This window comes from Sus scrofa, chromosome 5, assembly GCF_000003025.6.
Source record: "Sus scrofa isolate TJ Tabasco breed Duroc chromosome 5, Sscrofa11.1, whole genome shotgun sequence".
Taxonomy (NCBI): Eukaryota; Metazoa; Chordata; class Mammalia; order Artiodactyla; family Suidae; genus Sus; species Sus scrofa.
In genome coordinates this window covers 43,172,275-43,183,261 of record NC_010447.5, presented here as the reverse complement: position 1 = coordinate 43,183,261, position 10,987 = coordinate 43,172,275, and the positions used below count along the sequence as shown (strand labels likewise).

At 38.1% G+C, this 10,987-nt stretch overlaps 1 protein-coding gene across 2 annotated transcripts in view; it reads right to left on the bottom strand.

Moving 5' to 3' along the window:
* The window catches only part of IPO8 (importin 8), an 83,059-nt gene continuing 72,526 nt past the window's right edge, over positions 455–10,987 (bottom strand). The window contains exons 23-25 of one of the 2 annotated variants that reach the window (XM_003126400.5): positions 6,233–6,436; positions 3,771–3,887; positions 455–2,468 (exon numbers count right to left, since the gene is read on the bottom strand). In XM_003126400.5, coding sequence (XP_003126448.2) covers positions 2,371–2,468; positions 3,771–3,887; positions 6,233–6,436 — 419 coding nt within the window. In that variant the 3' untranslated portion in view covers positions 455–2,370. The remainder of the gene's footprint in view (positions 2,469–3,770; positions 3,888–6,232; positions 6,437–10,987) is intronic. The other variant, XM_005664009.3, reaches the window with a different exon arrangement.

Here is a 10,987-nt window from a genome sequence, read left to right as displayed (position 1 = left end):
GTTGAATGACCTCTGCTTTTTCAGAACATCTGCAGTTCTCATTTGGACACCTTGGTTAATGAGATGGGCACCAGCCCCCAAACACTCCCCACTCTTTCGCTGCTCCTGATGAAGCCATTACCCTCCCAGACCTACAGCCACCTTGCTCCAGGTCCCCAGGAGGCAGGAAAACATACTGATGTTTTGTTTTGGTGGCCGCACGCATGGCATATGGAAGTTCCCGGGCTAGGGACTGAATCCAAGCCATGACTACAACCTACGCCACAGGCTGTAGCAACACCGGAAACTTAAACTTATTGCACCGGGCAGGGGATTGGACCCGCACCTCCATGCAACCCGAGCCACTGCAGTTGGATTCTTAACCCACTACACCACAGCAGGAACCCCTACTGATGGATTTTTGATCACCTGCCTAGGGCACGTCCACATTTCAGAAAACAGTTCACACGGAGGATTTCAGGATCCTGGGAATCAGTCCGCATTTTATTTTACAGTACATTCATATAAGTTCCTGCATTTCCAAGGTAATCAGATCACATTCAGGTTAGCACTGCTGGTAACAAAATTATACAACTACCCTGGCTTCAAAAACAAGATAGGATGATACACATTAACACTTCTTTCCCTTTAATACTGCAGAAGACAATACATCACAAAAATAAAATCACATGCCTCTTACAATCCAGTGTGAAGGCATATTACTTATGCTAAAATTAAACCATTTGGGACAAGAGGAGAATAAGAAGAGTTTCAAACCTTAAGATGTCTAAAATTTCCCCCAATGCCATCTTTCTTTTCTACACACCAATTGGCACAATCAGCATTAATGCCGCAGGAAGGGAGGAACAAAGGGAAGCAGGGGATCATTTAACTCTGAAACTCATGGCTTCTTGGGCTACTTCTGTAAAAACTACTTAAATAACCTAAAATTCTAAAAAGAGTTCATATTAACAAGGGATGGTAATATAGAAAGCACCTGGAGAAAACTCCTCCAGTGACTGATGTAAAATATTAAGCTGAAAACATTTCACAAAAGTGGACAACTGTATCATACCCAGAAATGAAAGTTCTGAAAATACACTTTCACTTTACTGAATGAAAGCACCATCACGCATGTTGCGGTGTTGGATCAGTTCAGAAAAAGCACGGCAACCTCCATCTCCAATATTTATCACCAGCTATCTTGTATCATTACCATGTTTAAGAGTACAGCTGACCAATATTCCCAACCCTTGAAAAATAAAAGAAGCCAAATTGAGCTATAATAAAAACTAGAATGGATTAGATAGGAGAAAATTCAGAAGTGTGAGAAAGCAAGAAGTTAAATTTACTTGGGTCTTTTTCCTAGATAAAAAAAAATATATATATATATATTGTTACAAAATGTTTTGGACCCAGGTCCAACACAGCTGGAATGATAAGTTATTGAAAATGCAAGCCTCCATCCAGAAAGACAGCGTGCTTATGTAGCACCTTTCTCTTAGAAGTTCAATGTGCTTTAGTATAATTATCAATCAACTGCATAATTAACTTACTGTTAATTCCAGTGACTAATGAGTCCCTGCCACTTGCTGCCAAGAAATTTTTGAGTCCTGAACTTATTAGGCTATGAATGAAATTGATACTCATATATGCTGACTCCAAAAGAAATACCACCCTTTGCAGGGCTGAAAAATATGATGGAAGAGAGAATAAGACACTTCTTAGGAAAGCCACATCTTTAGGAAAAAACATGTTGTGAAAAACCAGAGCCAGTGCATATTGTACAACCCCTGAAGAAAGCCCCTAGCAGCAGGGGGAACAAGGGGAGCAGTGATGATTTTGAAACCAGAGTGACTTGCAGCTAACTGCCTAATGGTAAATTCACATAGTAAAATGCAGAATAAGTCAACATACAGCCAAGGTTTACATTATATCTAGAAATATGTTTTACGCTTTAAAAAAAAATTGCAATGCACTCCAAAAAAATGTTTTCAGATAATTCATGTACAACAGAAGGCACTGTTATTCGCATAAATCCACTGATTCTGCATGGCAAAACCTGAGACGTGCGATTCCATCCAATCCTCTTGAAACCACCTTGGTCATTCATCCTTTGGAGCATGTGGTTTGTCCTTTTCAGTCCAATGATTCTGGTTTTCTTAAATTTCATACATTACAGTAGCTGCTTAAAATATATATTTCAGAGTGAGAAAGGTCAAAGGGGAAGGCAGGGTGGATAAAGGCGCTGCTGGATGCCAGGCAGTAGCTGGTACAGCAGGTGGCGCAAAAAGTAGCCCCTCCCTGGCTCCCCTTGACCCACTCCTGCCTGAAGTACAATGTGGTACAATGTGGTGATGTACCACATTTGGTCGGCTGATGTTCCTTCTTTCAGTTGTTGGTGGGCATAGTCCCAAAGTTAAATGCAGAGAGGACTCCTTTGTTTTCAAAGGTGAAGCCTCCCTGTTGTTCAATCTTCTTCTTTGCTTCTGGCATTTGCCAAGATAAAGAGGGGAAAAGAGAAGATTATTTAAGGTGACAAAGTTCTTTAACCTCAAAAGAGTTACATTCTTTAGAGTCAGCACTATGAAGGAATGGGAACTGTGGTCATAATTATTCTGCCCAGTTGAACAGCCTTTAACAAACCCATGTCTGCAGATGCGGAACCCATGGATACAGAGGGCCAACTGCACTCCACCATCTTACAAGGGACCTGAGCATCCACGGCTTCTGGTATCTGGGGGAGCCTGGGAACCAAGTCCCCTCACCCCACAGATACTGAGGGAAGACTGAAGTTATATTTTCTATCCTGGAAAAACTTCGCAAAAACTGAGCAAAATGAAAACAAGGCTTAAAGCTATAGTGTCTACTGCACACTGACTTCTCACATCAGAAGGTTCCATACAGAATCTGTGCACAACTGAAAGTCTAAGCCGATGCAGAAGGACTTGGGTTCTAGACTCTAGGTTCCCACTCCATGATATTTCCTACTAAAATACTTTTGTAACCCACCAAATCTTTTCCATTAATTTTCTAGGGGTTACCATAATAACATCTACATAAAATAATTTTTCCAGCTCAAAAGTGAAAATCAACAAGAATTACTGACACAGAAAGTCCAACAAATAGAAATGGAGGGTATTTCCTTTCCAGGAATACAAGCCCCTTGCAAGAACTCATAAAATACCTTTGATCCATACCTTTATTTAGATGTTTAGGTGGGCGACCCACTGATTAACTCCCTCTCAGGATTCATCCCAACTTTTAGTCTTATCTTTGGCCAAATTAGGATAAGGATGTAAACAAGAACACCACTAAAAGGCACATATTAACGCACAGTATTTTACAGAGCTAAGATATTACAAGTGATTAAAGAGATCATACAATAATGAAAATTCCTTATTATCTTGAAAAGTTGGTCCCTAACAAATTTTTTTTTTTTGTCTTTTCTAGGGCTGCACCTGCGGCATGTGGAGGTTCCCAAGCTAGGGGTCTAATCGGAGCTGTAGCCGCCAGCCTATACCAGAGCCACAGCAACTCAGGGTCCGAGCCACATCTGTGAGCTACACCACAGTTCTCCAAAACGACAGATCCTTAACCCACTGAGCGAGGCCGGGGATCGAACCCGCCACCTCATGGTTCCTAGTTGGATTGGTTAACCACCAAGCCACGACAAGAACTCCCTTAACAATTTTTAGAACAGCATTTAGATGCCATCTGACTCATAAATTAAAGGCTGACTACTGGTACTCTGACACATGCGCTCCAATCTGGAAGTCATGCTGGCTGACCTGCCACTGTCCTCCGATGCTCCGCCAGTGTGTACACCTCCTGCAGTGCCCTCCTCTGGTCCTCACTGAGCGGTGCCATCAGCAGTTGGTACCAGGCAGCATCCCGATTCTGTACAGCTGTTGTATTTTGGAGTGTGTAGGGGGAAGAGGAAGGACAGAGGAATCCAGTGACAATTACTAAAATAACTAGTGATGCAATCAAATTACAATGAAACAATCACAGACAATATGTGATAAAACTTATTCCAACAAAGGATTACTCCTGAGTACTCACTTTAGTATTCGCCCTGTGTGAGGCTATAAAGGAAGGTTGGAACATCACAAATCTCTGCTTTGCCTAGTTCTCTGTCTCCTCCACCATCTCCTCTTCTTCCTGGGGTTTGACTGTCAATGCTCCCCAAAATCCATATCTGGGGAAATGCCTACTCATTTGTAACCATTTTCCTCGGGAATTCTCATGCTACCTGGACCTTCAGCATCACTTTGCATCAAAAACTCAGGTTTGTACCTATAGGCAAAATCATTCCCTAAGCTACCTGGACTTTTCCATTGGATGGCTCACCTCAAACTCAGCACAACTATAACCAAATTTAACATTTTTACCTCCCAAGCCCCTCTTTATCTCCCCATTTCCATCACTAGCTCTGTCAGTCCCCTAGTCAACCACTGTAAATCCCTATCATCTTTAATCATGCCTGCTCCACATCCAATTCTGTGCTGCTCTCTTGAAGTCTTTTTACCTGTATGCTTCCTTCCATCAGATGCCATCCTCCCACTACAGGGCTGTATTACTCCCATCTTAATAAGTAATTTCCTGATGCTTGGTTCCTGAGTCTAGCCCCCTTCAGTCATTCTGGACTCCATCACCTGATAACTCCCCTGAAGGAAACTGCCACACCCCCAAGGTCATCTCTTCATAGAAAAATATTCAAAAACACTCTAATGCACAATGGGATAAAGATGACCTCAGTCTGGAATTGAAGGCTGGTACAATTTGGTACAATTTTACTATTTCACAGAGACTTTAAGCAGTGGTCCCTGTATGCTGATTGAGCCAAAGCTGGCTGCCTATCACTTGAGGAGCATTTTCAACATGCATATTGAGACCCACCCAAGGTTTAACAGCTTCCTTGCTCTTTATGATATACACCCAGGTCTAGAAGCAACTCTCTTGGAGCACACCTTCCACATTCCAATCTCCACATTTATACTCCTATTTTCCCCATGCTTTAGAACATCAGTCCCTGTACTTCCTACTTCTTGTTCCCGCTAAATTTCAATAAAACATAAAGGTAGTTTTATCTTCATTAACCGTATTTGTAACAACACTAAATAATGCCAATATATTACACTACCATTGCCCTGTTAGTGACAATACAGGAGGATGTTCACTTTAATACTGCTTGTAACAGCAAAAATCAAACAAACAAAAAAAACCTGGAAATACCATTGGAAATAAGCTAAATCATGGTACCATCATAATTATAAAAGTCTAAATAATGAGGTTAATGAGATTTTTTTCATTATGATTCTTTAGTAATTTTCTAAATATTTTCATTGGTTTATTATTTATTTTTAATTCAGTAAGTTTTCCATTTATATCTCTCATTCTTATCCTGTATTACTGGTCCTATTCATTTGTAGAGGGCCTTTGTAATCTCTGGCCCTTAAGCCTATGACATATATGTAACAAATATTTTTTCTCAATCTTTTATGAGTACTTTAACTGTATCTATAGTGTCTTTTGCTGCACAAAATGGGCAAGTTGCTTATGCAGTAAAAATTTACTCTTATGGACTCTGTTCCTTCACACTATGATTGTGAATTGCTAGTAAGTTTATGGTCACAATTTTTAAGCAGCATACATGAGATTCTTCATTCTTTTCTGTAAAAGTCATTGTTCATTTATACTAGAGGATAAAAATACACACAGACCTTTTTGCCTGAAATAACTTTTGTGAGGATAATGTGCAGCCTCACCCTGCCACTCTATAATGATGAAGACTGCTAGGATTGGGTAATAAATGCTTCATTATGCTATTCTCTCTCATTTTGTGTATGTTTGAGGATTTCTATGATTAAAAATAAATGAAAATTAGGTGTTCCCGTCATGGCTCAGCAGAAACGAATTCTGACTGGCATCCAGGAGGACACAGGTTTAATCCCTGGCCTCGCTCAGTGGGTTAAGGATCCGGTGTTGCTGTGAGCTGTGGTATAGGTTGCAGACATGGCTCAGATCTGGCGTCGCTGCAGCTATAGTGCAGGCCAGCGGCTACATCTATAATTCAACCCCTAATCTGGGACCCTCCATATGCCGCGGGTGCAGCCCTAGAAAGAAAAAAAAAAAGAATCTAAACCAATTTGGGGCAGGTCCCAAAACAACATCTAATAGGAAGATTAAAAAAAAAAAAAAATAGCTTGGGGGAAAAAAAATCTGAAGATTCAATGGAGTAACAACATACTTAGTAGAGCTTGTGTGAAAAATTGATATTCATCCACACTACTGTCGAGGTCCAGTGGAGTGCTGAATCCCTCAAGGGCAGTTTCTTCCAACACTTCTTCATCCCAGTCGTCATCATCTTCCTCCTCATCCTCACCTCTTCCGTTGTTTGACTGCATTGCTTGAGCAGTTACATTTGTTTCCTCTTCATCACTTGAAATCTCCTCTGTGAATCCATTATTTATTTAAAAGGAATAAAACCACATAAGGACAAAATATAAATTCCATAAAGAAAACAAAAATTATAAAATGATATCTGGAAATGGGAAATCTACCAAACATTTTTCCATAAATTTATAAAAGTAAATTTTAACTTTACTATAGTTTGCTAAACTGAGATGACTTTCTCCTTACTGAAAGCAATTTCTAACCATCCCTAAATCTGTGGCCCAGATTTACTACTGTATTACTATGGCTGCTTCATATCCATTAATATAAAAATACCATTTAGCCAGATTCCCAAAGTAACTTTAAAAAAAAAAAAAAAGATAATAATTGTATAATCAATGGATGTGTATTCAATAACAATGACCTCCCATTGAGAATTTGGGTCTTTCTTGCTGTTCTTGTGGTTGTCTCTTTTTTAGGGCCACACCCACAGCATATGGAGGTTCCCTGGCTAGGGGTCTAATCGGAGCTGTAGCCACCAGCCTATGCCAGAGCCACAGCAACACTGGTTCCTTAATCCACTGAGAAAGGCCAGGGATCAAACCCAAGTCCTCATGTATGCTAGTCAGGTTTGTTAACCACTGAGCCACGACAGGAACTCTGTGAGTCTCTTAACAATTAACCAAGTTGATTATAATTGCTCAGAAGTGCTCAAATGAGGTTATTTCTCATTTAATAATAATAGAAACAGAAAAATATAGAAATATGAAGGAAAAAATAACTAGCTACATGTGAGTTCAAAAGTTGAAAACTCAATTCGATATCACCATTGATTCCGTTTCTATTTTCAGGGATGGTCTAATACGGTAAATACTGGAAGATGATAAATGCAGGACAAAATCAACCTAAGAATAAACACCTGGAGTAAACCCAAACCAGGCAATATTAATCTAAAACTAGTTCTATAAAACACACCATACTGGATTAAACTACCATTTGGATTAAACTGCAAGGTAGTTTTAGGGATTAGGCAAGAAACCATAGTTTTGACCACATACATGTAAAAAAAAATACATACACACACACATTAAGGTATAATTACAAAGTCAGCAAGAGATACCTTTGCTAATTAATCAGCCTATACTTCAGCAGGAAACTCAACAAGAGAGTATAGGATATTACTAGAAAAATTTCCCTTAAGTCATAATAGTTATAAGCCAAAAGAAAGCAAAGCAAGAAAATAAGAAATAGTACATTACAGTATACTGAAAAAAAAAAAAAAAGAATTCTGTGATTGTTGGCATATACTTAGCAAAACAGATGTTAAGAGAGTCACTTCACAGCTAAAGACACACAGAGACTAAAGTGAGGGAATGGGAAAAGATATTTTATACAATGGAAACAACAAGAAAGCAGGAGTAGCAATACTATTAACAGATAAAGGAGACTTTAAAACAAAGGCCAATGCTATAACAAAAAAAAAGAAGAGTATTATAAAATGATAAAGGGTTCAATACAAGAAGAGGATATAACATTTGTTAATATATATGCACCTAAACCTTTAAAGCAAATATTAACAGATATAAAGGGAGAGATTGACAATAATACAATAATAGTATAGGTCTTTGAAAATTCTCTTACATCAATGGACAGATGATCTAGATAGAAAATTAATAAGAGTACTCTTAAGTGACACATTAGAACCAGTTGGAGTTAATATGTATCTACAACATTCTATCCAAAGAGGGCATAATACACATTCTTTTCAAGTGCACACGGAACATTTTCAAGGACAGAACACATGCTAGGTCACAAATCAAACCTCAACAAATTTGAGAGGATAGAAATTATATTAAGTATTTTTTCCAAACACAACAGTATGAAATTGGAAACCAATTACAGGTAGAAAAATAGAAAAACAAACACATGGAGACTAAACAACATGCCACTAAAACCAATGGGTAAATGAAGAAGTCAAAGAGGGAGTTCCTGCTGTGTGTGCAGTGGGTTAAGGATCCAGTGTTGTCTCTCGTCAATGTGAGTCTGATCCTCAGCCCAGTGCAGTAGGTAAAGGATCCAGCATTGCTGCAGATGTGGCATAGGTCACAGCTGCAGCTCAAATTCAATCCCTGGCCTGGGAACTTCCATATTCCATGGGTGTGGCAAAAAAAGAAAAAGAAAGAAAAGAAAAAGAAATCAAAGAGAAAATCAGAAAATACCTCAAAACAAATGAACATAAAAACACAACTTTTCAAAATCTACGGGACGCAGCAAAAGTAGTTCTAAGAGGAAAGTTTATGGTGACACATGCCTACGTCAAGAAATAAACATCTCAAACAACCTAACCTACAATTTAAAGGAATTAGAGAAGAAAAATAAACAAACCCCAAAGTCAGCAGAAGGAAGGAAATAATAAAGTTTATAGAAGAAACAAACAAAATAGAGACAAAAAAACAATAGAAAAGATCAATGAAAACAAGAGCTGTTTTTTTGAGAAGATAAACAAATTTGATGACTCATTAAGAAAAAGAGAGAGGACCTAAACAAATAAAACAAGAAATTAAAGAGGAGATATTACAAACGATATCATAGAGATACAAAAAAATCATATGTAAATACTACAGTTACATGTCAACAAACTGGACAGCCCAGAAGGAATGTTAACATTTCTAGAAACATACAACCTTCTAAGACTGAATCAGGAAGAAACAGGCAATCTGAACAGGGAGGTCATTAGTAATGAAATTGATTTCATATTTTAAAAAAATTCCAGCAGGAGTTCCCGTTGTGGCTCAGTGGGTTACGAACCCAACCAGTATCCATGAGGATGCAGGTTCGATCCCTGGCCTCACTTAGTGGGATAAGGATCTAGTGTTGCTGCAAGCTGCATCATAGGTCACAGATGAGGCTCAGATCTGGCGTTGCTGTGGCAGTGGAGCAGGCCTGTGGTTACAGCTCTGATTTGACCCCCTAGCCTGGGAACTTCCATATGTCGTGGGTATGGCCCTAGAAGGACAAAAAATATAAATAAATTAAAAACTCTGGGCAAACAAAATTCAGAATTGGATAGCATAACATGGGAACTCTCCCAAACCTACGAAGAAAAACTGATACCTATCCTTCTCACTGAAGAGGAGGGAACACTCTCAAATTCATTCTATGATAGCACCAAAAGCAGACAAAGACACTACAGAAAGAGAAAATTACAGGCGAATATATATGATGAATATAAATGCAAAAAATAGTAGCAAACCCAATTCAGTAATATATTTAAAGACTCATACATCATGATCCAGTGGGATTTATTCCAGGGATGCTAAAATGGTTCAATAGCCACAAATCAATGTGATACGTCACATTTTTCAAAAGGATAAAAATCACATGATCACCTCAATAGATAGAGAAAAAGCATTTGACAAAACTCAACATCCATTTATGACAAAAACTCTCATCAAAGTGGGTATAGAGGAAACATACCTCAACATAATAAAGTCAATTTATGACAAAACCACAGTTAACATCATACATAACAGTGAAAACTGAAAGCTTTTACTCTAAATTCAGAATAAGACAAAGATGCCTATTCTCACCACCTCTATTTAACATAATATTGGAAGTCCTAGCCAGAGCAGTCAGACAAGAAAAAGAAATAAAAGGCATCCAAATTGGAAGGGAAGTAAAACTGCCACTCTTTGCAGATGACATGATACTATGTACTGAAAACCCTAAAGTGTCCACCAAAAAAGCTATTAGAATAAATGAATTCAGTAAAGTTGCAGAAAGAGAAAGCAAGAAAACAATTCTGTTTAATAATGCATCAAAAAGAATAAAGTACCTAGGAATAAACTTAACCAAGGAGGTGAAAGACCTATACTCTGAAAACCATAAACACTGATGAAGGAAATCGAAGATGATACAAAGAAATGGAAAGATATCCCATATTCGTGGATTGAAAGAATTTATAATATTAAAATACCCATACTACCCAAAGCAATCTACAGATTGAATACAATCTCTATCAAAACACCCATGACATTTTTCACAAAACTAGAACAAATCATCCTAAACTATATATGGAACCACAAAAGATCCTAAATTGCCAAAGCAATTTTGAGAAAAAAAGAACAAAGCTAGAAGTATTACATTTCTTGACCTCAGACTATACTACAAAGCTACAGTAATCTAAGTAGTATAGTACTGGCTCAAAAAAAGATACAGAGATCAAGGGAACTGAATGAAGAACTCAGAAATAAACCTATGCATTTATGATCAATTCATCTACAACAAGGAGGCAAGAATATACAATAGGGGAAAACTGGTCTCTCAATAAATGGTGCTAAAAAAACTAGACAGCTACATGTAAAAGAATAAGATTAGAATGTTCTCTCATACCATATATAAAAATAAACTCAAAATGGGATTAAAGGCCTAGATGTAAGACCAGAAACCATAAAACACCTAGAAGGAAAGATAGGCAGAACACTTTTTGAGATAAATCACAACAATATTTTTTTAGGGATTGGCTCCTAAGGCAAAGGAAACAGTAAAAGTAGACGAATGGGACCTAGTTAAACTTAAAAGCTTTTGTACTGCAAAGTAAACCAAAAAA